This window comes from Rhineura floridana, chromosome 12 (assembly GCF_030035675.1).
Source record: "Rhineura floridana isolate rRhiFlo1 chromosome 12, rRhiFlo1.hap2, whole genome shotgun sequence".
Classification (NCBI taxonomy): Eukaryota; Metazoa; Chordata; class Lepidosauria; order Squamata; family Rhineuridae; genus Rhineura; species Rhineura floridana.
The window spans coordinates 32,842,587-32,869,071 of NC_084491.1; the positions used below are offsets into that span (position 1 = coordinate 32,842,587).

At 45.1% G+C, this 26,485-nt stretch overlaps 1 protein-coding gene across 1 annotated transcript in view; it reads left to right on the top strand.

The window, feature by feature from the left end:
• ADAMTS15 (ADAM metallopeptidase with thrombospondin type 1 motif 15) overlaps positions 1-22,976 on the top strand; it is a 48,090-nt gene extending 25,114 nt beyond the window's left edge. Inside the window, exons 3-8 of the mRNA XM_061592777.1 lie at positions 7,236-7,403; positions 10,467-10,750; positions 12,236-12,413; positions 13,489-13,670; positions 14,840-15,015; positions 16,640-22,976. Of these exons, the coding sequence (XP_061448761.1) occupies positions 7,236-7,403; positions 10,467-10,750; positions 12,236-12,413; positions 13,489-13,670; positions 14,840-15,015; positions 16,640-17,420 (1,769 nt within the window). The 3' untranslated portion in view covers positions 17,421-22,976. The remainder of the gene's footprint in view (positions 1-7,235; positions 7,404-10,466; positions 10,751-12,235; positions 12,414-13,488; positions 13,671-14,839; positions 15,016-16,639) is intronic.
• The last annotated feature ends 3,509 nt before the right edge of the window (positions 22,977-26,485 follow it).

Consider the following 26,485-nt stretch of genomic DNA (forward strand, 5'->3'; position numbering starts at 1 on the left):
ATGAGGATTTTTTTTTTAAAAAAAAAGGTCACAAATTGCTGCAGAAATGTGGAGAACTGAATTTAAGATTAGAAGAATGAGAAACTGAAAGTGACAAATCATTCCATCCCCACTTGGGTGCTAGTTCTTAAAGTTACAGTGTTCTTGCTGTATCTGCAAGGCAGCTTATGTCAAAACTGATGAAAATATGACAATAATACATAAAGCAACATCCAAAATAACAATCCCACAATATCACATTTGTAAAACAGTGCAAAAACATCAACAATTCACAACAATAAGGTAAAAATCATGGATAGCAAGATGTTGAATAGCAATTCCCTGAGCCAGTCATCCCAGCTAAACATAAATTGAATCAATAAACCCATTTAAACAGCAATATCGTACAACAGGCTAGGAGCGTTTCTACTAAAACAATACCCAAAGCTGTTTACCAAATAGGAGGGAAAGCCAGAAACAATATAAGCTGCAACGATAAAAGATGAAGATCTTTTAAATCATAAAATGTCTCAGATAAATGTGTTCCTGAGCGGTAAGAATGCCTCTTGCTTGCCTGGGTGGAGGATTAAACGGTGTGTGTGGAAACTGCTGACTATTGCACAGCTGAAATGCCACCTGTTGCACAAGGAATGAGTCACAGAATTGCCCCACCCACTTTTTGCCTCTGGATCTACTTGCCATTGGCTTGTAGCCCCTGGGAGAATGTGCATGAGGGAATGCAGCCCTTGGCCTCAAAAAAGTTCCCTGCACTTGTAGGTCCGGATCCTTTTTTAAAAAAATTAGATCCCTGGAATTAAACCTGGGACTTTCTGTATATAAAGCAGGTATCCCACTTCTGACCTATGGCTCCTCCCGGAAGCTGGGCCTCACAGCTTCCCCCATATGACTTGTCAGCTCTTTGATCTAGTTTTATATGTGGTCTCCCAGTCCTAGGATTCTGTGGCTGCATGTGCGCAAATGCAGGTGGAAGAGAGAGGTAGGGAAGGCATCAAGGATCCTAAGATTTGGGACCCCCAAAACATTGCTGAATGTAGAAGTTCTTAGGATTTAAACACGGCACTGTTAAGAGTGTCAAGTCACTTGCTGCCTGCGCTTTGCATCTGTCTGGTTGTGTACACTGTCGTTCTCATGTTCACCAGACCATTCTTGGCTTGAAGACTCCATCCATCATCCTGTGGCTTAGGAAGTGGCCACTTAAACCAAAGCCACAGCAAAGAGGCAGAGCCCATGTTTGTGGTTGCCACTTGGGGAGCGGATTTAGCTCTGGGGTGTGGGGAGGGGAGAATGGGGACGGACAGAATTCACTTTTTTCCAAAAAGGTTCCTAATCCATAATTAGGAGGGAGATGAGCCTGATGTTTAAAATAACTCTGAATGCTTCACACAGGAAGTTTAGACAATAGCAAAGCTTCCAGAATAGCTTTCTGGGGAAACTCCACCTTTTGTGTGTGTGTGTGTGTGTGTGTATGTGTTTGTGTGTGTGTTTGTGTGTGTGTGTGTGAGAGAGAGAGAGAGAGAGAGAGAGAGTACACAACTTTATTCCCAATGCGTCAGGGAGGTTTGACTGAAACTGTTGGAAAACAGCTGTTAGAAAGACAAGCAAGCCCAAGCCACAGATTTGTCTGCTCTGGCTTGGCTGTTGCCTCAGTTCCCAGGCTTTAGAAATCCTGAAATAACATGTCATGGCCAGGACACATTAGACACACACCTAGATCCGGAGAAGCTTAGTGCCAGATTGTCAACAGGATTTACAACCAAATTGCTTGGCTTTTATTTGGATAACAGGAAAATGTTTTCTTTTTAAATTACTGCTGCAACCAATTCTGCATCCATGAATTTAATTTGGAATCTGCTATGCAGCCAGAAATGGAATCAATGGGAATTGGATTTCTTCTGTCAGAATGAGCTAGTTCACATGCCTGTACAAATGAGCTGCCCCAGATTGATGGTACCTTGTCCGAATCGTCACTATTTTGTGAGAGGGATTCAAGGGCATCCCAGAAATTTAGGTTCGCACTGTTAAAGTGCATTACAGCAACTTGTCACCCCAGCACAAAAACCCTACTTTTTAAAAAGCACTTTTTGCAGTTAAGTGATGCTGAAACGTGTGGGATGAACAAGTAATTAATGGGAAGATGTGTAATTACTCCATAAGCAAATCAAGATGAATACTCATTGTTGTATAACTACCCCGCAGACAAACCAGAAATGAATGCTTTAATAATTTCATTCAGAAATGAATGCTGCGTAAGTTTTGTGCAAGTAAATCATTAATAAATAGGCCATCTGGAGGACCCCTAAATAGAACAAAACTGTAGTGCTTGCAGTAAATCAGTCACTGATTCACTGCAACAGTCTGACTGACTGTATCACTAACTGATTCAGTGCAACAGTAGGCAGTTCATGTGTGAATGAAGCCAGTTAAAAGAGTGATTTGGGAGCTGGTGCTTTGAACCTTAGAAACAGCACTTTTTATATCTTCAAAAGTGTTTTTAAGCAGATGTGCCGAGTCTTTGCCCCCCGCCCCCGATGATACTGAGCTACAACTCCTATCAGCTGCTTGCTGAGGCTGATGGGAGTTGTAGTCCAGCAACATCTGGAGTGCCAAAGGCTCCCACCTGTTTTAAAGTGTGGTGTAGATAGAACAGAAAGTGAAGGTTTGTTCAAACGGCTTCTCCCACAAAGCTTAGTGCTGTAGGATAAAGTGTGTGTGTAGGTGGTTTTGTAGTGTAGAGTAACACAACTAAAGGAAAACAAAACTTCAAAATAATATCCAAATACCAAAGAGAGGTAAGATATTGTTATCCTTTTGGCGCCAAGTTAAAACCTTCCTCTTCTCTGAGGCATTTTAATTTCATTTAATTCAAGTCTATTTAATTTTAAATTCGCTGTAATGTTGTTAGACTGTTTTATCTTTATATCTTTTGTACTATACTGTGTGATTTTATTGTATTTCTGTTGTTCACTGCCCAGAGAGCTGTTGCTAGTCGGGCGGAATATAAATCTAAATAATAATAATAATAATAATAATAATAATAATAATAATAATAATAATAATTGTACATTCTACCCAGAGCAGACCCATTAAAATTAATGGATCTAGGTTAGTCATGTACATTAATTTTTATTAGTCTATGAATAACATTGAAATGATTACAACCCAAGTAAGAAATTATTACTACGACTACTGCCAATAATAATAATAATAATAATAATAATAATAATAATAATAATAATAATAATACAGTGCTATCTATTTATGTGGCACTTTGAAAGAACAGGTATGGCAGGTCCTTGCCCTAAGGGGGTTATGATCTAAAACAACAGAGGAAAGGTGAGTCTGTGAAATTGAGGCATGAATAGAGAGGAGAAGACTATGTGATTACTTGAATTATACATTCTTTGGCTTAGTAACAATAGGGACCAGGGAGGTGATCCAAAGGCTCATTTTTAAAACCACTAAGTGAACAGAGAGACTTTTTCTCCCTCTCTCAGAATCCTAGAATTGGGAATCATCTACTAAAACTGGATGGCAGGAGATTCAGGACAAACAAAAGGAAATGCTTCTTTACACCATGACACATTTTGGGCTGGTTCACACTGCAGCTGACTTCAGCTGAATTTTGGATTAAAGACTAAGCTTTTCTCATCGGGATAGGGTTTAAAGGTTTACAATTCTTACTTTATATGAGCCCTCAAACTGCTTTTTTCCATACTGAAGGGAAAGGGTCATAATGACCATGGCCTCTTAAGGTCAAAATATCTCTTCCTCTGCAGCGGGCTTGCAGAAGGGGAGCCAGCAGGAAAAGGTAAACAAAGGGGGGGGAGGGAGTGGGCGGGGACTCACCAAAGCATCAGAGCTAACCGTCTACATGCCCTTAGAGATGCGAAGCACAGATGGTTTTTCCTCCTCTTTTCGGATTTAAAGTGGATTGATTTGCTTTGGATTTAAAGGGGAAAGCAGCAGGACACCTCCCCTTTGCCTCCTACATCATGTGATTGCTGCGGATTTGATAGGTATGCGGGTTTAAAAGGTATGCAGGGAGGCGCGATCTCAAATTAAACCTCTGTGTGAATCCGACTCTTATGTGTGGAATTTGCTGCCCCAAGTTGTGGGTGGCGGCCAGTTGCCCAGATGGCTTCAAAGCGGGATTAAACAAGTTCATGAAGGGCAAGTCTATCAGTGGCTACTAGCCACAATGGCTGTATGCACCCTCCAGGACCAGAGACAGCATGTCACTGAGTACCAGCTGCTGGGGAACTACAGTGGGAGAAGGTCATGGCCTTCAAGCCTTGCATGTGGGCTTCCCAGTGGCATATGTTTGGCTACTGCTGGAAACAGGACGTTGGCCTGGGAGGACTTTTGCTCTGATCCAGTGCCTTATGCTACTAAGTGCTTTTTCAGTAAAAAGAAAAGAAAAGAAGAGGTACCAGTACTCATATATTGATAAAAGTCCTATGGATGCCAGCACAAAATAGCTGGCATAGGCAACATCAACAAAAAAAAGTGCAGATATTCTGTAATGGTGAGCATGGTCACAAAAAAAGCCCTGCTAATAGTATATTATGGGACAAATTACTTGACTAGTTTGGGGGCAGGCAGTGTGCTGGCTGCTTGTGCAGAAGGGAAAAAAGCTTAGAATAAACTCTGCTTCCCCATGTAAAGAAGATGTTGTACCGCTGAGCTTACGGCCCCTTCCCCAGATGCCCGGTGACGGTGATGCAAGTGCCTGCAGGATGAATCACATCTTGACGTTCAAACTCTGTTCCCTGGCTTTAACGTTAAATGTCTTGGCAAGTATATGATTTAGCAATTTTCGAAAAATGGTTTAGCCCTAATTTCTAACAGGAGGCGATTCAGCTTTCCCCAACAGCCATCAGCTTTCAGATGTCCAGATGGAGCCCACATCTAGGGGAAACGGGCGGTAGTAGCAGGACCTCATTCTCAGGGTAGCCACTAGGGAGTTTGAACAAGGAAATCATTTCTTGTCTTTCTTCTCCTCCCTCGGATTCTCAGGTTTCCTTTTGCAAGGACGAGTGTCCACACACAAAGCAGATGGTGTGAATCTTGGCCAGCGAGCTTCTGGCTTGCCGGCTCTCACTGGCAAGGGTTACATGCATCTGTTACAGCTTTTTTTTTCTGTGTGTGCCTTTGGGGGCAATCTGATTAGAACATGAGAAGCAAGAAATGATGCAAAGCCAGGAAGTGGGTCCAAAGAAGCAACGTCTTTACGACAGGCGTTTCCAGAGCCAGGAGTCCTGTGGGCGATGGGGCGTCTCTTTTTTTATGGATTATGCAGGAAGAGTGAAGGAAGAAGACCGGATGGGACGAGTTGTGACCTGTCAGGCCAAACACTGCCTACCAGCTGTGTTTTGTGTCCTGCCAGGTGACTGATGCTGCCCCAGGCAGCAAAAGGAAGAGGTTCATCAAGCCCCTTGTGGGCCAGCGTATGCTATTGATGAGCTGTTCTACCAAGCATTGTGCAGGCACCCAGCACAAGATACCTGAGAACATAAGAAGACCCCTGCTGGATCAGGGCAAAGGCCCATCTAGTCTATTTCTCACAGTGGCCGACCAGCTGCCTATGGGAAGCCTGCAAGCAGGACCTAAGCACAAGAGCACAGGGACACAGGAAGCTGCTGTATACCGAGTCACACCATTGCTCTATCTAGCGCAGTACTGTCTGCACTGACTGGCAGTGCCTCTCCAGGGTTTCATATAGCGAATCTCTCCTAGCCCTACCTGGAGATGCCAGGGGTTGAATTGGGACCTTCTTCATGCAAAGCAGATGCTCTACCACTGAGCGACGGCCCTTCCCCTAAAGGAATCTGTGCCCTACACAGGGATCAAACCTGCGACCTTGGCATTATTAACACTGTGCTCCAGCCAAGTGAGCTAACCAGCACTCTTCTCCCCCTGCAGCTTCCAGCAGCTGGTATTCAGAAGCACAGTGCCTCTGACAATGACGGCAGAGCATAGCCGTTGCGGCTAGTAGCCATCGATATCCTCATCCTTCATGAATTTGTCTAAATCCGCTTTTAAAGCCTTCCAAGTTGGCGGCCATCGCTGCCTCCGGTGGGAGCGAATTGCACTTAACTACGTGTTGTGTGAAGAAGTTCTTTCTTTTGTCCGTCCTGAATCTTCCAACATTCAGCTTCTTTGGATGTCCACAAGTTCTCGTGTTATGGGAGAGGGAGAGAAGCTTTTCCGTATCTGCTTTCTCCGTGTTACGTATAATTTTATACATTTCTGTCATGTCAGCTCTGCCTGGCCTTTTCTCTAAACTCAAAAGCCCCAAACGCTGCAAACCTGAATATAAGCACACTAAGGCAAAAAGAAAAAGAAAAAGAAAAATCAATATATATATCACAGCAGGTTATGAACTTAAGAGGAGCCCTGCTGGATCAGGCGATGGCTCATCTAGGCCAGCATCCTGTTCTCACCGGGCCAGCCAGATGCCTACGGGAAGCCTGCAAGGGGGACCTGAGCGCAACAACACTCTCCCCTTCGGTGCTTTCCAGAAACTGATATTCAGAAGCATATTGCCTCCGATAGCGGACATAGTATGGGTCATGGTGATGTACGACAGAGCTTGGAAAAATTACTTTTTTGAACTACAGCTCCCATCAGCCCCAGCCAGCATGGCCACTGGATTGGGCTGATGGGAGTTGTAGTTCAAAAAAGTAACTTTTCCAAGCTCTGATGTATGATGAGCATCTAGGACAGCAGTGGGGAAATCTGATCTGAGTGATGAAAAGCTGAAAGAACATAAATGAACACCTGAGGCTGCCTTATCCTGAGTCAGATCAGTATTGTGTTAAACCAATACCCATCTCTGAAGGGGCGTCTTTCCTTTCCAAGTCTTTTCTTAAAGCCTTTTTTGTTTTTGCTTCCCTGGGGGCATCCGTTTCCTCCCCACAAATAATGCCCCTGGAAGGATGCTGCATCGATGATGTAGAGTCCTTCCATCTCATTAGTGAGTGGATTGCCCTGGAGAATGCTGGTGCCTCTTCAGAATCTGCCATCATCAATTTGAAGTGCACCAACCCCCTCCCCAACCCTGATATTTTCTAAGATGTTTAATGACTGACCGAAGAATTTAGATTCCCCTCCAGCCCCCACGAAATTGCTGGAAACGTACCCAATGACCACTTCAGCTCAGCGCAGAGTCATTGTCCAGGAGCTGCCAGAGATTTTCTCTGTGGCTTTCAAACCCTGACTCTTTCTCCTTCTAGGGCACGTGTTCAACATGCCCCATGACAATGTGAAGGTCTGCGAGGAGGTCTTTGGTAGGCTGAGGACCAACCACATGATGTCGCCCACCCTCATCCAGATTGACCGCACCAGCCCTTGGTCAGCTTGCAGCGCTGCCATCATCACCGACTTCCTGGACAGCGGACATGGTGAGTGGGGGATGGGGTGTAGGTGGGTGAAAAGGGGAAGGAAAGGCGACATTTGGCTGCAAGGACTGTGTGGCTTGCACCACCCAAGATATTGCTTTGCTATCAAAATGCAGAAAGCTAGGAAAAATCAGGAGGTGCCTTCTTCTGAAACTTGGGCATATGCAGCAGGTGCACAGACTGGGGTTGCTTCTGAATCTGGCTCTGTCGCTAGAGGCCCAGGTAGTCTCAGTGGCTAGAAGTGCCTTTTATCGGCTGCACCTGGTGAGACCGTTATGGCCGTTCCTGGATCGGGAGGGCTTGCCCACAGTACTCCAGGCATTGGTGACTTCAAGATTGGATGAATGCAATGCGGTCTATGTGGGGCTTCCCTTGAACATGACACAGAAACGGCAATGAATGCACAATGCTGCAGCTGATGGAGGCGAGGCCATGTCAGCATATAATACCTCTGCTCTGAAATCTGCACTGATTGTCAATTTGTTACCAGGTCAAGTTCAAGGTGTTATTACTGGTATATAAAGCCCTTAACAGCTCAGGACTGCCTAACCCCATATATGCCTACTCAAGCACTTTGCTCTGTGGAACAGGCACTGATACAGGTGCCACATATATTCATTCCGCACTTGTAAGATACTGTTCTTTTAGCGTGGCAGCACCGACTCTTTGGAACTCCTTGCCTAGTATTAGGCAGGAGCCTTCCCTGTTGGTGTCAGTTTAATACTTTTCTGTTTAGGCACACCTTTCCAGACATGCCTCCTTGAGTGAGGGAGTAGTCTCTAGTAGCCTCAAGGAGGCAGTAGTAAGACCTCTTTTAAAGAAACCTTCCTTAGACCCAGATAACTTAAACAATTATAGACCGGTGGCGAATGTCCCCTTTTTGGGCAAGGTTCTGGAGCGGGTGGTTGCCGGTCAGCTCCAGGCGCTCTTGGATGAGACCGATTATCTGGATCCGTTTCAATCCGGTTTTAGGCCTGGTTTTGGCACTGAAACAGCCTTGGTCACCCTGTATGATGACCTTTGTCGGGAGAGGGACAGGGGGAGTGTGACTCTGTTGATTCTCCTTGATCTCTCAGCGGCGTTTGATACCATCGACCATGGTATCCTTCTGGGGAGACTCGCGGAGTTGGGAGTTGGAGGCACTGCTTGGCAGTGGTTCCGCTCCTACTTGGCGGATCGTCGCCAGAAGGTAGTACTTGGGGAACATTGCTCGACACCTTGGACTCTCCATTGTGGAGTCCCTCAGGGGTCGGTTTTGTCCCCCATGCTTTTTAACATCTACATGCAGCCTCTGGGTGCCGTCATCAGGAGTTTTGGAGTGCGTTGCCACCAGTACACTGATGACATGCAGCTCTATTTCTCCTTTTCATCCTCTACAGGTGAGTCTGTGGATGTGCAGAACCACTGCCTGACCGCGATAATGGACTGGATGAGAGCTAATAAACTGAGACTCAATCCAGACAAGACTGAGACACTGTTGGTGAATGCCTTCCCTGTTCAGATGGTGGATGTTTACCCTGTTCTAGATGGGGTTACACTCCCCTTGAAGGAACAGGTTCGTAGTCTGGGGGTGCTTTTCGATCCTTCCTTGTCTCTTGAGACGCAAGTGGCCTCGGTGGCAAGGAACGCGTTCTACCATCTTCGGTTGGTTGTCCAACTACGCCCCTATCTTGACAGGGATGACCTCGCCTCAGTTGTTCATGCTCTGGTAACTTCTAGGCTGGATTACTGTAATGCGCTCTATGTAGGGCTGCCCCTGAAGACAGTTCGGAAACTTCAGCTAGTGCAAAATGCAGCAGCCAGACTGCTGACGAGGACCAGCCGGTCAGCACATATAACACCTGTTCTGGCCCATTTGCACTGGCTACCTATCTGTTTCCGAGCCAGATTCAAGGTGCTGGTTATGACCTATAAAGCCTTACATGGCGTGGGACCGCAATATCTTGTGGAACGCCTCTCCCACTATGAACCTACCCGGTCACTTCGCTCAGCAGCTAAGGCCCTCCTCCGGGTACCAACACATCATGAAGCCCGGAGGACAGTTACTCGATCTAGGGCCTTTTCTGTAGTGGCCCCTGAATTGTGGAATAGCCTCCCCGAAGAAATACACCTGGCGCCTACGCTTCTATCTTTTCGGCCCCAGGTTAAGACCTGGCTATGCTCCCAGGCATTTTAATGTGTTTAACTTTTAGATTTCTGTTGTTCCTTGTTTGTGTTTATTATTGTTTGGCTGATTTTATTATAATATTTTGTATTTTAATCTTTTTGTACACCGCCCAGAGAGCTATTCGCTATGGGCGGTTTAAAAATGAAACAAATAAATAAATAAAATAAATAAACATGAAAACTGAAACATAGCCATCCGTTGAAATTCACACTTATTCAGTTAGCAGTTTGCTAATGAAACAATGTTTATAAAAATGCATACGTTAGGGGAAAGGGTGCATAAAAATGACATACAAAAATGAAAACAATATGCAAAAATGCATTATATGTTAAGAAACTGCTTGAAAAAATGTGCACATTAGTCAAAACTACCTACAAAAATGTGTTTATTAGGAGAAATTCACTCTAAAATGCTGGAGAATTTTCGTGAGGATTTTTTAGTTAAAGAAATCACAAATTGCTGCTGAAATACGAAGAACTTGAATTTATAACTGGCAAAGTGGGAAACTGAGAGAACCAAAATTGACAGGTCTTTCCATCCTTACACTGGTGCGAGTGAAATTTAGTGCGACATGGTGGTATGTCAGTGTGATATCGTGCTAAGGGAATTGCATATTGGGATTGGTAGTAAAATAAGGCTGGGAGATTATAGAACAGGAAGGGGAGGAGTTTGAATGGGTGGAGGAGAATGTGGCTGGAAAAGAGGATGAAGACTGATCTCTGGTGTCTCTCTTAAATTGTCTACAATACAACAGTCGGTCAAAAAGCCACAGTTCTGTAAGGCAAAAGGTACAGCAGTGTGAAAGGAATATTAGAAATTGGGACAGAAGCACTACTGTTATAATCAGCAAAACAAATGCAATAAACCCCATGCCTGAATGCAGCCTCTCTGCTCCCCAGGTGACTGCCTCTTGGATCAACCCACCAAGCCTATCCCGTTGCCGGAAAACCTTCCTGGTGCCAACTACAACCTCAACCAGCAATGTGAGCTGGCCTTTGGCATTGGCTCCAAACCCTGCCCATACATGCAGTACTGCACTAAGTTGTGGTGCACGGGGAAGGCTCGCGGCCACATCATGTGTCAGACACGCCACTTCCCCTGGGCCGATGGCACCAGCTGTGGAGAAGGCAGGTTCTGCTTGAAGGGTGCCTGTGTCGAGAGGCATAACATCAGTAAGTACCGGGTGAGTACCTGATGGTTCTGTGCTGAGGATGCAGCTTGGGGAGGGGTTATATTCACAGTGCTCTACATTTGTACGTTAAAAAGCAAACAAAACAGATTATACAAAGCGTGCAAACTGACATAAGTTGTTCCACTGTCTTAATTGGGGGCTGTAGGGGATTTGGAATTTTGTGGCTTCTGAAATTTCACCAGGCACCACTGACACACTTCCTCTTTTACAGGCATAAGAGCTAGAAACTTGTTTTAACAAACAAACAAACCCTAAAAGCTGAGCTTCTCAGAATGCTGAATTCTGCACCCAGTATTAACTGCATGCTTGCACAGAATCAAGGAATTCACAAGTCCTGCATGAAGGGTTTCCCCAGAGGTAGTGATGTTAGAAACCTATCCCTTTTGTTTCTGCTGAAATATTTGCCTTCTTGCTGGATTGCCATTGCATGTTTGGGACACTGAATTGCAATAGCAGAGCTGCAATTTTTGCATTGCTGCACAGTGCATGTGTATTAGTTACAGGACTCGCACAATTAATCTTAGCCTATTAATCAGATGAGTTTAAGTATATTGATTCATTGATCAGTCATGTTTCAAGAGGAATAAAAATAGTTCCAAAGCAAAAAGTGGTTTTGAGGTGCTGCATGTACATGTTTTAGCAGGCATTAGAAGAGTGTGTGAAACAAGAGAGGGCACCTCTTGAGATCTGCAGTTTCTTTTTAAACAATTGCTTGTGATCATGATAATAAATAATCTGGAGTACTGTTTTAGTCTATCAAAAGGGTTTAAATCAATGACATGTTGCAACCCTGTCAATTTCCATAACTGCATGTCATCTTCCGCACTCTACAAGCATTGCTTTATCTCAGGTAGGGGTGAGGAACCTGTGGCTCTCCACAACTCCAGATGTTGCTGGACTACAGCTCCCATCATCCCTGATTATTGGCCTTGCTGGCTGGGGCTGATGGGAGTTAGAGTCCAACATCTGGAGGGCCTCACTGGTTACCCATCCCTGCTGTAAGCAATATAATGGAAATCTGAATCATTCTTGGGTGCTTCATGAACAATTGGCTGAATGAATTACTTCTTGGCTTGCTTATCCTGTCACCCTTCTCCTGCTTGCAGACCTATGGATAATAATAGCAACCACAAATCTTTTTAGGACACAGAGGAAGGGCAGGATATAAGAAAGAAAGAAAGAAAGAAAGAAAGAAAGAAAGGAAGGAAGGAAGGAAGGAAGGAAGGAAGGAAGGAAGGAAGGAAGGAAGGAAGGAAGGAGAGCATTTTGTACATGCTCAAAGGTAGCCTTTTCCCTACCAGTTAGCAATCGCACAGTACAGCTCAGGCAAAACACGACATCAGAGGTTCATGTCTTTGGAGCCTAAGGCCATTGATAAATCCCCTGTAAAAAACTGATAGATATAGTTCAGCCAAAGCACTGGTGGTGATCGTGGCTGTGGGTTTCACATCTCCTCTATGCGGTCTGCTCTGGCAGGTGGATGGCAACTGGGGGAAGTGGGCGCCCTACGGCCAATGCTCTCGGACCTGTGGCGGAGGAGTCCAGCTGGCGAAGCGTGAATGCAACAACCCACCCCCAGCCAATGAAGGGAGGTACTGCGAAGGAGTCCGAGTGAAATATCGCTCCTGTGGTCTGGACCCCTGCTCTGATTCGGGTGAGCGTGGGCTTGGGGGAGAGCCACTTAACAGTCGGGGAGCCCATGGCAAATGCCGGCTCCATGTCAGTGGGGCAGTGGAATCCACTCTGGGGTTTAGTCTGAACTTTCAAGGAGCTGCCCAAGGTGCTTTCAGGGTTTTGCCTTCTTCGAAACACTGGTCATTTGGAGGAGACCCTAAATCAGGGACGGGGAAAAGCTGCAGCTCAGTGGTAGAGCACTTGCAGCCTGTTGACATGGATGATACTTTGTGGTTTTTCACCCTAATGGTGCCATTTCCCCCCATCCCCTTCATCTGCCTTGTGTGGGGCCTTGCATGATGCAGCTCTGCTTTGGAGCAGACCCACAGCCGTTCACTTGCTGCTGGCCTTGATCCCAAAGGGAAAGGACCATAGCTCAGTGGTAGAGCATCTGCTTTGCATGCAGAAGGTCCCAGGTTCAATCCCCGGCATCTCCAACTAGGGCTGGGAGAGACTTCCTGCCTGTAACCAGGGAGAGCCATTGCCAGTCAGTGCAGACAATACTGAGCTAGATGGACTGGTTCAGTATATGGCAAGCTTACTATGTCCCTATGAGGCTCTTCAGATGTTGTTGGACTCCAGCTCCCATCAGTCCCAACTATTAATTAATTAATTAATTACATTTATAACCTGCCCTTCCTCGCAAAGGAGCCCAGGGTGGCAAACACGCAAATAATAAAACATTTTAAAATAATTCCCAAACAGATGCAGATTGGGAAAGACCTCTGCTTAAAAGGCTTGTTGAAAAGCTGGCATGGCCAATGGCCAGAGATGATAGGAACTGTAGACCAACAATATCTGGAGGGCCACAGTCATCCCTACCTTACGCTTTGCCCTCAAAGGGTTTCATCAACCATGATCTGCAATAATGAGCACGTGCAGAAGAGCCACTGCAAGTACCAACACCTCAAATACGAATACTTTTCAGCAGAGAGTGTCCGCACATCCAGCTGAGAGTCACTACACTATGGCATAACCTGGGGATATGCTGGCATGGGCGAATCAGACCCCAAAGGGTTTTTGTGTTGAAACTGAATGGAATTGTTTGTTTGCAGTCCCAGGGAAGAGCTTTCGGGAAGAACAGTGTGAAGCTTTTAACGGCTACAACCACAGCACAAACCGGCTCACCGCCACAGTCTCTTGGGTCCCCAAGTATTCTGGAGTGTCTCCACGGGACAAGTGTAAGCTCATATGCAGAGCCAATGGAACTGGGTACTTTTATGTCTTGGCACCAAAGGTGAGTTTTCAACCCAAGCCAATAATCTCTTTGGTCAATCTGGAGAGGAAGACAGATCCCGGGGTAAAGGCGATTTGTGGAGATGGGTGGGGGTGGGAAAGGGCAAAATATGCCATGGAAATCTGAATGAGAAACAATGTATCTTTGCAGACGTTCAAATTAGAACCAAAGAGAATTAAAAATGGAAAAGAACTCCCTTCAGAAGGGAGAAAATTTGAGACCATTTAGATTCAATTTTCCTGGGAACGTATGAATTGCATAAATAAGTTTACCCCCTTGAGCTAAACAGACACATATTTGGAAACATCTGAATGATGTGGATCATGCATAAGCCTGTGGTGCGTACTTACGGTATAGCAATGCTCCCCTTGTCCTTAGACCAGCAGTAGAATGCAAGTTCCATACAGACATTCCAGAGATGGAAGGCTGACATTCAGAACAGCCGCCTTCCATTGCAGCTGTACTCTGTACTCCACCACTATTCAGGACCAGTTTCGGTCCCTGAGTTCATTCATTCATGTGGAGTACAGCTGCATTGAAACAACGTGGGACCAGGTTACCTGAAGTATCACCTGCTCCTGGATAGACCTGTAAGATCACTTGGATCATCTGGGGAAATTTTACTCATGGCACTGCGCCCTATAAAATATTAGAGGATGGTGACTCAAAAACTGACATTTTCTGCCATTGCCTCTGCTCTGTGGAATGCCATTAATGAAGCATCTTCCATCAGTTGCTTGTAAAGACATTTCTTTTTGCCCAGGCTTTCCCTGATCCATATGTTGAAGGACCCTCTCATGACTGAATTCCTGTTTTTATAATATTGTTTCACTGGTGTTTATGTTGTATCTCTGTTTTAGGATTCCATTTTGTTGTTTTTATGTTGTCATTTTTGTACCACTTAGATATGTTAAAATATTAAGTGGTTTAGAAATGCTTTAAATAAATAAGTAAATAGGAATGCATCAGTTCTGAATGCCAACCTTCCATCCAGAGAATGGCTTTGGCCTTTGGGCACACTCTTCATAATCAGCTTGCTGATGACAGAAATCAAGATGCACATCCTGGATGTGTTGCAAAGCCAATACTGTACATGCAAATGGAACACTTGTTCTCCCCATACAATCAGAATAGCATTGAATGCTCTTCTCTGTCTTGATGCTCTCCAGGTTGTGGATGGCACGCCATGCTCTCCAGACTCCACCTCGCTATGTGTCCAGGGCAAATGTATCAAAGCTGGATGTGATGGGAAACTGGGTTCCAAAAAGAAGTTTGACAAATGTGGGGTGTGTGGAGGAGACAACAAGAGCTGCAAGAAGGTCTCTGGCTTGTTCACCAAACCCATGTGAGTGAGCTTCTTTTTCAAGCCTCTTCCTACTTGCATTTAGTGGAGTGGGGCCATAGTTCACTAGGGCAGCACTTGCTTTGCATGCAGAAGGCTCGAAGTTTGATCCCTGGTATAGAACACGGAAACATAGAAAGCCGCTTTACACCAAGTCAGATCCATCCATAGATGGACCCAAAGGTCCCTCTAGCTCAGTATATCTATCCTGACTGGCAGCAGCTGCTTAGGGTTTCAGGCAGGTGTCCTTCCCAGCCCTACCTGGAGATGCCAGGGATTGAACCTGGGACCTTCTGCATGTAAACATGTGCCCTACCATTGAGCTATGGTATGTCCAGATAGGACTGGGAAAGACCTCTGATTGAGACCCTGGAGGGCTTTCTAGATAATGCAGAGCAGCTACATGAACCAAATGTCTGATTCAGTGAAAGGCAGCTTTGTCTGTCCATAGGAGGGAAATAAACAGGGCAGATTTGATTAAGGAATGCAGTACATGAAGTCTACCTTTTAGAGTAGGGTGGCCAACATGGCACCCTCCAGATGTTGTTGGACTCCAGCTCCCATCAGCCCCATCCAGCATGGCCAACAGGCAGGGACAATGGGAGTTGCAGAACCACATTGGCTACTCAGGGCTGGCACCAAAGGGAGGCCAAGTCGGGCCTTGGCCAAGAACCCCTGGGGCCACAGGGGGCCCTAAGGGGCCCATTGATAGGATAGGAGAGTAGCGCTCTCTTTCCGCAATCCATGGCATGATCGCTGCCACAGATTGCAGGGAGGGAACTTCTGAGCTGCCCGCCTGTTCCCTAGCTCCACCTACCTCTCTCTCCTGTCTTTTGCAGCTGCACACGCAGGGCTGCTATTAACCAAGATGGTTGCCAAGGTTTCCCTAAGGGGCTGAAGCCTCTGCCACCACCTTGGTTGCTGGCGCGCAAGATAGATAGGTGGAGTGAGGGAACGGGCAGGTGTCTTGGAAACTACCTCCCTGCAATCTGCGGCAGCGATCCTGCTGTGAATTGCGAAAGGGGAGTGCAAGGCAAGGTAGGTAGGTGGGCGTGTGTGTGTGTGTGTGCCGGGGCCTGGGGCAGGCTTGTGCCCAAGGGCCCCGGCATGCCTGGTGCCGGCCCTGTGGCTACCCCTGCACAGGTCAAGAATTCTGCTATATGCTTCTTTTCAGCCTTCTTAGAAAGCCTGTGATCTCTGTGATAAAATAACTCCCAACGTGTCTCTCAGAATGGAAATGCTGATTCAGTGAATGTCCTCTTGTGGGGCTCCCGGTGAGCTTACCTGGTAGCATCAGGCACTCTGATCAATGCTGGGTGGCCAGCTGCCACTTAAATTTCTCTCAGTGCCCTAGAGCTGTGAGACGCTGTGCTGTGAGGAATGAGCATGGTGGCTCCCAGACCTAGTCTTCTGACACTCATCAGGAGGCTCCAAACAGGCATCAGTGGTGTGCCCTGCTAGGATGCTGAGGCTACTTGTGCCAGTGCTGGGCCTGACTGGCCTGGAAGCTGCAGTTCTGAGAGATTCTTTAGGAAACGGCTGAATCCTGCACCTCATGAAAGCCCTCTGTCATGCTCTAACGCTGTATCAAATGTCTCTCTCTCCCACACTCCTTTTCCCTGTCAAGGCATGGCTACAACTTTGTAGTGCTCATCCCAGCTGGTGCTTCCAGCATTGACATCAGGCAGCGAGGCTACAAGGGCTTGATCAGTGATGACAACTACCTGGCTGTGAAAAATGGGCATGGTAAATATCTCCTGAACGGGCATTTCATCGTCTCAGCGGTGGAGAGGGATCTTCTGGTCAAGGGGAGCGTCCTGCGCTACAGTGGAACCGGGACGGCCGTGGAGAGCCTCCAAGCCTTTATGCCCATCCAGGAGCCCTTGACGGTGGAGGTGTTGTCAGTGGGGAAGATGACTCCACCTCGGGTGCGCTACTCTTTCTACTTACCCAAGGAAAGCAAAGAGGACAAGTCTTCATACCGCAAAGATGGGAAGCGCCCACCAGTCCTCAACAACAGCATCCTCACTCTCTCCAATCGCCTGGATACAGGCAGGCCGGATTACAAACGCCCCTCTTACAAATGGGCCACCACCAGCTGGGAGGACTGTTCTGTGACCTGTGGCAACGGGCTGCAGAAGCGCATGGTGCTCTGCCGTGACACCCTCGGCCAGCTGGCCTCCGCATGCGATGTTGCTCAGCGGCCCACCAACATCAGGATATGCGGGGATCCTTGCCCTGTGTGGGAGGCCTCCCCCTGGTCGTCATGCTCGAAAACCTGCGGTCGGGGTTTCAAGCGGCGCATGCTGAAGTGCACAGGGAGGGGGGGCCTCTTGTTGCCCCGCGATCGCTGCAACCTCAGGAAGAAACCACAGGAGCTGGACTTTTGCACCCTGAGGCCGTGCTGACTGGGCTGGACCCACATCTGACCAAGGCGTAATGAGCATCATTCCGGCTCTTGATGATCAAGTGGCTGAAAGTGTACAAAATAGCCTCCGGGGGGAGGGAAAGGGAGTCGACTGAGTGGAAGGGGATCTGTTACATAGCGCATTTTGACAAACAAAAGGATTTTGAACGGGCAGAAGGAGAGAGGAGAGTACCAATGAGAAGGGGAAGAGTAGGGTTCTTTGATGACCTGGGCGCTCAGTGGTGAAGCAGGAATAAACAACTACCTCGAAGCTGCCAAGCCACCCAAACTCCAACATGGCCTAACGTGGTGCATTCTGCAGCCATGACGGAGATAGGCAAGATTAGATTTGAGAGAAGTTGCCGTCCAAGATGAACCAAAGACAATGGCGGTCTTTCCATAGATCAGGGCCCCAATCCCTTCCAAAGTACAAAAGGAGCCATCTCCTATTGGGGACCCATCCCCTCCTCCCCAACACCCTCATGCTATACAGGACCATAAGGAATTAGCATTGCACCCGTAACAAAATGCAAGGCTTTCCAAATGGTGCAATAAGGTACCCTAAAGGCCTACCAGCAAGTGACTCCCCAGTCCTGATTGCATTGCGGGTATCTTGACACTTTTCCCCTCTTGTTGCTTTCTTGCTTCTGTGCAGGACTGACAACTGATCATTTGCTTTATTTCTGTTAATGTTTATGGGCCAAACAAATGTAGATTTCAATGGTGCTTCTCCCCTTTTCCCCTTTAGTCCTCCACAGTTGAAGCAAACCATTTTAGTTGCCTGTTTCCCTTGCTACCTCCCATGAGATTGTGCCATGGGGGGGATTTATCTCCCCTACCCACATGTTTGTGTGCATGTGCACACTGACATGCAGATGAGATTTAGAAAACCTGCATTCTTCTTTACTCTGTAGTTACTCAAAACCACACATCTTCCAAATTCACTGTTGTATATGAGTGTTTCCAGAGATCATGGAAGCCTGTGCAAAATACCTGTGAATCTGAATGTCTCTTCAGGTCTGGAGTGGTCTGGATATTTGCCAGGCGCACTTTGTACTGTGCATGAAAAATCTTTAAGGTTCAGATTGATGTTCCCACAATCAGTGGAGACTGGTGGCTCCGATGTGAGTTGGGCAGTGGATCCACTCCATGTTTTAGGCTGAACTTTAAAGGAGCTTTCCAAGGTGCTTCTGCACCTTGAAAGTTCAGACTAAAACCCGGAGTGGATTTACAGCCCCACTGACATTGGAGCCACCAGTCTCCATTGCCCACAATGATCCTTGTGTGCTACTTGAACAATTTGGTGGGGTGAGAGCAGTGAGTCAGGTGGAAATTTTACAGTTGTTCTGATGCCCAGGGCTAAATCAACCATTGCGCTGAGTACACTGTAGCGAAGTTTCCCCATTATACTCTGGAGCATATGAGTGTGATATTGCACCTTAGATTAGCCTTTCCCAACCTTTGGGTCCCCAGATGTTAGACTACAGTTCCTATCAGCCCCAGCCAGCATGGCCAATGGTCAGGAATGATGGGCATTGTAGTCCAGCAATATCTGGGGATCCAAAGGTTGGGAAAGGCTGCCTTAGAGTTTTGTCCCTTATCTCTCCAAGCTAGATTACTATGGTGGTTCCTTTATAACAAGAATACCATGGTTGTTTCCAACATAAGAACGGCCTTAGTATGACATAAGTTGTATAGGTCTGTCTTAGGACAGGGTGGTCAAACTTCAAGCGGGATCTACTTTGTTTTCCCCTTGAATCCCAAAGTCCACCAGCTGGACCTAGGGGTGGGAGAGAAATCCAATTTAGTTCGCATTTAAATTGGAATTCATCAAATTTTTACTTTCCAAAGCAATACGAGAACTGAAACATGTCCATCCTTCAAAATGCGCACTTACCTGAATTTTGTGATGCAGCTCTCCAGCCAAACAATGTTTACAAAATGCATACATGAAAAGGAACATAAAATGAATATATTAGTGAGAATAACACACAAAAATGAGGAGAAATGGCTTGGAAAGCTGTGTACATTAGTCAAAGCTGCCTGCAAAAATATGTTTTATTAGGAGAAATTCACACTAAAGTACCGAAGAATTTTCATGAGGGTTTTACAAAAAAATTGCAAAGATTTGCAGGTATGTGGTGAACTGATGTTAAGACTGGAAAAATGAAAAACAGAGAACTGAAATTGACAGATCCTTCCAGCCTTACCTGGAGCCAGGTGCATAATACTGGCTTGGAAAGAGGGCCAGGCATACACTTAGAAGAAAGGAAGAGGGCACCTCTGAGTGCCTCTTAATCCAGAAATTTGTTTTCAGTACCGGAACTGATTGCACAGTCCTTCCACACAAAAATCTGTTCCTTGTTTTCTTTGTTCTTTTTAAAGTTGTTGCTGCTGTTAAACAACTGGGGCAGAAACCCTGGATGATCTACAGCAAATCAGCCAGAGATCTACCAGTAGATCTACTTACTACCCACCCATGTCCAAGGCCCCCTATGCCTTTCAGTTCAGCTCTTCTGGTGCTTTTTCTGCGTCTGTAAATGAATGAGTCAACACTACCAATATCCTCCTCCTCAAATGATTTTTCCCAGAAGAAATAATGTCAGTGGCTTTGTTCATTTCTGTGCCACATGTAGCAAATATAGGGATCTTTGCTTTCAAAATGGAGAAGGTCCCAGTTTCAACCCCTGGCACCCCCAGGTAGGGCTGAGAATGTTCCCCGTCTGAAACCCTGGAGAGCCACTGCCAGCCAGTATAGACCGCTGTTCTTCAATTTTGGGTGCCCAGATGTTCTTGGACTACAGCTCCCATCATCCCCAGCCTGCTTAGCCACTGGTCAAGTTGTAGTCCATGGGAGTGGTAGTCCAATAACATCTGGGGACCCAAAGTTGAAGAACACTGGTATAGAATATACTGAGCTAGCTGGACTTGTAGTCTGATTCAGTATAAGGCACCTTTCTGTGTTCTGGATGGTGAGAAGGAAAAACTGTGAAGATACTGTGTTGAATTTGTATCAATGTGGTGACCATGGAAGGGACAGTTATTGGATGGCGTAGGATGTTTTCAGCTGGCATTCTCCACTAATAGTACCATGTGACCAAAGTTCTAGATCCTTGCTATCGAGCTTCTAGACCACTGTTTAGAATTATTGAATGGTCAGGTTAAATGGGATCTAAACATAATCTATCTAGACCAAACCAAATTTGGGATTGTTCATGTCTTTTTGCTTCCATATTCTTACTGGGAACATCACACTAAACACATCCAAAAAGGGTGTAATCTTTAACACTTTGCCCATGATAATCTTCTGGAGTCCCAGACATCAATTTTAAAAAATGGATCAATTGTCTGGCTTTTTTAACAAATTATTTTAGTCAGAAGAGCTTGGCTGGGCTGTCTAATAGAGAAATCTCAGCTCCTTCACCAAGATTTTCTTTGCGGGATGCCATGGCAGTAAAACTGGTATAAAACCTATATGAGTTTGTAGTGTGGATGTGTCCCTGAGATGTTGGTAAATCCAGACATGACTATCCAGGGCAGTTCTTTCCCCTTCAGTCCATGCATTCATGTACAGCTGCATCGAACTGTAGAAGGAATCCATAGTTAATTCAGATGCCTTATGGGTGGCCTTCCACATGATGGCTGTGCGGAAAGACAAAGTGGTTGTTCACAGCCAATCAGCAAGCCACAGCTGTGATCAGGAAGACAAAAGAAAGGTTAAGAATTGCTGTCGTAGGCTATAAAGATACTGCCATACAAACCCAAAACCATTGGAGGAAGAGAAGATGGTGGTGTGTGTGTGTCTGAAGATGAAGGGCAGGATGTGTGAGCATTCAGAGGGTCTGAAAAACTGGTGACAGGCTTGGGTAACTGGACAGCAGAATGAAGCTATATGCTAGACTAGTTGCAAAACTCTGTAGCACTGCAGACAACCTGCATTTCCAAGTACCGCATAGTCCAGGAATAGTCAATGTGGTGCTTTCCAGATGTTGGACTACAACTCCCACAATTGGTGATCATTGGCTATGCTGGCTGGTGCTGATGGAAGCTGGACATCTGGAGGACTCCATGTTGTCTACCTTGTCTTAGGATGTATCCCTTCCCTACAAATATATAGCAGTTTTGTTCCAGTATGTGTCATGCCTCCCAGCAAGAATTGTAGTTTCACAAAGGTGCTAAGAATTGTCCAGGAGAGGTCCTATCCCCTTTGATTCCCAAGTTTGGGGAGAGGAAACAGTGGTTAAACCAATTTAGGTCTATAGTTTAAAATATCCTCTGAGTTCTTCCACTAGCTGTCCTAGTGGATGCTTTGTAGACCATGTGTAGATTCTTCTCCATAGGATCTAATCATAGTTCATCTACCACAATGACCACCACTCTTCCCAAGCCATTGTGCAATTGTTGGTCACAAAATTCTTCCAGGGCAAGGGCTGTTCATCCTACCTTTCTTTCCTTGGGTCTACAATGGCAGAAGCAATTATTCAATGTAAAGAGATTACATCTGCGTATAATCCTTCCATTGAGAGATGTGACCAAAGTGACATCTGTTTGGCAGAGAGAAAGGAGTATTAGATCTAAGGCTTGCGGTTTCAAGTGAGGAGCTTGCCAGTTAAAACAGCTTTTATTAGGACCGAGAGAAATTTATTGGCAGTCCCACTGACAACCAGTTGCATCTGTCAACATTTATTATTGCAGCTCTAGACATCGTGGGGGCAGGGATGGGGAACCTGTGGCCCTCCAGATGATGTTGGACTCCAGCTCCCATCAGCCCCAACCAGTGCAGCCAATAGCTAGGGATGATGGAAGTTGCAGTCTAGTAACATCTAGAGAGCCATAGGTTCCCTAGCCTGGCCCTAGGATCTTTCTACACTGCAAATTTAACATCGAGTTTATACCAGTTTTACCAGGTTTGTAAGCAGCTTCTTGCTTGGTCTCCAATGATGAGTTAGAATCACCGCTAGGCAACCAAAAAAGGAAGCTGGACCACAAAGAAGTAACAAACTTGTGTGTGGTGTGATGGGTTAGTACACTTTACAAATGTGCTCGCACTGATGCATTGTGGATTCACTCCAAAGAATCCTGGGAACTGTAGTTTGGTGCTGAGGAGTCTCAGTTAGAAATCCTAGCTTTACAGATCTACAGTTCCCTGGGGCAGAGGGAATGATCTGCTCTAATTGTGTAGTACAGATATGGTTATAGTATCTGTTAGTTGCATAGATCTCAAGTTGACTTGCTTTGTTCCCTGAACGTGCGTTTTAATTGGTAGGTCTTTGTATTCTTACCCAGCGATGCATTCGTTGGCTTCTGATTTTCTCAGAGGCTTCCCTTTAACATTTTAAGATCAAAACTGTTTCCATAAACTGTTTCCATAAACTATGCAGCACTGACATCCTTGCCTGTTGCAGTGTGTTTGGGGAGGGAGGGGCTTGTAATTTTTTTTTAAAAAAAACTGGCTCTTTTGCAAGATATACAGCAAAAGGATGGAAATGCCTATTGTACTGGCTGCTTTGTGTATACCATGTATACTATATGTTGGTCTCTGCTGTTTGTGTGGTGATAGCAAACCTAAAATAAAATTGTTAAGTATTTAAACCATCTGGCTTTTGAACAGTTATTTGGGTCCTGGCGCTCACGTGATTACTGATAGGCACACTGCATCCTTCATCATCAATAACCTAAATTATGGATTTCCAGCATTCAAAAGTGTTGTATCCATTAGCCCCATTGTAGTGTAATATTTTACTAGGGGTTGTTATATGTTGGAGTGGGAAAACTCTTTTTACCCAAGGACTGCATTCCCTCATGGATAACATTCTGAGGGCCATAAATCATAAATATGATCCTCTTTTGTGGGGTGTTTTACCAGTGCACAGGAGGGCATATGCAATCTGGTAAAACACTGCACAGAAAGAATCTTGAGGCAATTCTAAGTATAATCACACAAGAATGCCTTCTTTTACTGTGTTTTATTGTATGGTTAAGCAAAACTGCAAATGAACCAAATTAAGTGAAATGTTCCAGTTCCAAAATGAATTTTAGAAATTCTCCCAATTCATCCAGAGAGGAGGAGTGGAAACTGGGCAAAGCAAATCTGAGAACAATACAGGAATAGAAAGGGATATATTATTTTGTGCCCACATATGTGCCAGCCAGAACTCCTTAGAGGAAGGGTGGGGTACAACGGTAATAAATAAAAACACATAGGAAGCCCAAATCTTCACAGAGGTTGTGGGTCACGGAAAGGATGATTCCTATGAGGCACTTTCCCAACAACAGCAAGGAGAAATGATAGTAGATGTGTGGCATATGTGACTCAGCTGCACATGGTTTTGGGAAGACAATTCTCTCAGTGTTCCTGTGAAACAATGGGGATAATGAATGGCCTGGCTGAGGGAGGCTATTTTTGGTAGGTATTGTCAATGGATGAAGTAGGTGAAGTTGTTCCCATACTGCCATTTCCTTGGTTTTAGAATTTTCCATGTTTCACCATTTGATAACTTCAACACTATCATGTGCACGTAGACTGCTGTGTTATTAGTCATTGCTTCTGCATTGTGCCTTTTGACTTCTCCTGTATCGGGCCAGCCCTACCAAAAGGCACCATGAGGCAAGTGCATCTGGCAGCAGAGTCTAACTATTATTGCAGGGTGAATTCTTAATATTGTGTTGCTTGAGGTTGCAATGCTCAAACAACACAAATATCAGGAAGGAAAAGTATATTTTCATGGAAGATTTTGGGGACTGTTTCTAGGGAAGAAGAAAGAGAGGAGATTGGAACTAGGATTAGGGTTAGGAGGAGTGGGGGAAAGTGGACATGGGGATTAGGAATCAGCAGAAAAGAGAGAGAAAGATGAGTGACAAAGTCAGCATTGGGATGGGGAGAGGGAGATTTTCCCCACACACAGTCTGCTTATTTTTATTTATTTATTTATTTATTGCACTTGTATACCGCCCCATAGCCGAAGCTCTCTGGGTGGTTTACAGCAATCAAAAACATTAAAACAAGTATACAATTTAAAACACAATTTTAAAATTTAAAACAATATAAACACAATTTTTGTCTGTGTGTGTGCATAGAGGTTTATCTGCAACAGGCCTCTAGTTTATTGTACAGTAATACCTCAGTTAACAAAATAGATGTGTACCGGGACCATACTTCGTTAACAGAAACTTTAGTACCAGAGGTAGGAATAACATGGAAAAAATAGGGATAGGTTCCTACACCCCCTCATAGATGGTGGGGGCAGCTTCAACAGGGGCTTTACAGGGTGCCTACCCCTTCCTCCTCTGAATTGTATTGGATCCTTCCCTCCCCAGCATGGGAGAAAACAAGAGATAATTGATTGATTGATTATTAGATGTATATCCTGCCCTTCCTCCTAGTAGGAGCCCAGGGTGGCATGCAAAGCTTTAAAGCAAAGCAAACACACAGGCTTGCCAGTTTCACCCTAGCAAAGCAAAGTTACAGGCTTATCAGTTTATTGATAGCAAAGGAAAGACACAGGCTAGTCAGTTTCACCTTAAAGCAAAGGCACAAGCTTGAAAGTTTATCCCTAGCAAAGCAAATCTGGTCAGTTTCACCTTTTTAAAAAAACTTTGTTAAAAGGAGCTTCCTTCCTGGAAGATTGGTTAACTGAGGTATTGTATTAATAACACTACTTTTAGGATCTTGCATAGATGCTCTTGCACCCTTTCCTGATAAATATCATGATTTGAGTTGAGAAAATGGGCTTGGGGCAGGTTAATGGATGGAAAGGCCATGAAAGAAGTTACTTTTGATGGTGAACTTTCTCACTGCATGCACCATTTGCATGCACCATTTGTTTTGTGGGAGGACTAGGCTCCCACCAAAGAAGAGGTTCCAGGTGGATCTTCTGCCTCAGGCATCAAAATGCCTTGGGTTGGCCCTGTTTCTTGCTTCTCTGCTCCTGCCAAAAAATCTCTGTGTTGCTGTATGTCTTCAGAGAAAGCCTAATCTCTTCTCTTTCCTTCTCTTGCTCTCTGCGTCAAGCACATTGCTTCAACCTCTCTGGATGGAGCAAATTTTGCAAATGCAATCTGTTTATCATAAAAAATTAGAACCTCTTGTACTAATTTTCCATTCCAAGGTCAGAGTAACCCCAAAGTTTTGCACTGCTGTTACACAGGCCAAGCTTAAGTGGCCATATTTGTTTGGCAAACTTTCTAACTCTGTTGTCTCATTTCACTGGAATATTTCAACAAACTGGAGACAAATCACATCAATGACAGGCCACTGCTGTCAGCTGTCAAACCCTTTGAAATGTCAATAAAATCACAATATCTCTGTAGATCTGAAGCACCATCATTTCATTACTTTGCACGCGAGGTGTCTTAAGTGATGAGAATGAATGCTGTGAAAGTGAAACAGGCTGCACATAAACTAGGGATGGATGAATCTGTCATTTTCATTTTCTCTGTTTCTCAGTTTTCTGATCTTAAATTCACTTCTCTACATTTCTGCATCAAAAAATATGTAAAACCACTTCAAATAGGAAGGCAGGGAACTTCCTTTAAGGACTGAAGAGTTGCTACTGAAATGTCACTTAAAGTGAATTTCTAAGCAAATGTGAAACTTTAGGCTGCAATCCTATGCATACTTGAGAGTAAGGGTACTTTCAGATGAGTTTTTATTGTGGGATCGGAGCCCCTCGTGCATTCCTTCCATCCCCACCGCCAGAAAATGTCATTGATATCAACATGCTAGTCTGTATTTTTCCTCCATTTAATCCAGATATACCATTTCTGGAAGAAATCTGATAAGTAACAAAATCCTTCCAACAATTTGTTTCATTACATCAATTTGTATCCATTCGATTTATATACCTTAATGCTCAATACTGTAGCCTCTAAGCCAGGTGTAGGGAACATTTGGCCTTCCAGATGTTGCTGAACTGCAACTCCATCAACCCCGGCAAGCATGGCCAATGAACTATCTCAACAACCTGTTTACAAATTAAATCATCTGGAAATCAGTGAGTTTTGCATAAAGTGAAAAACACTGACATGAATAAGGGAGACCTGAAGCCAAAAGAGTTTCAAAACCAA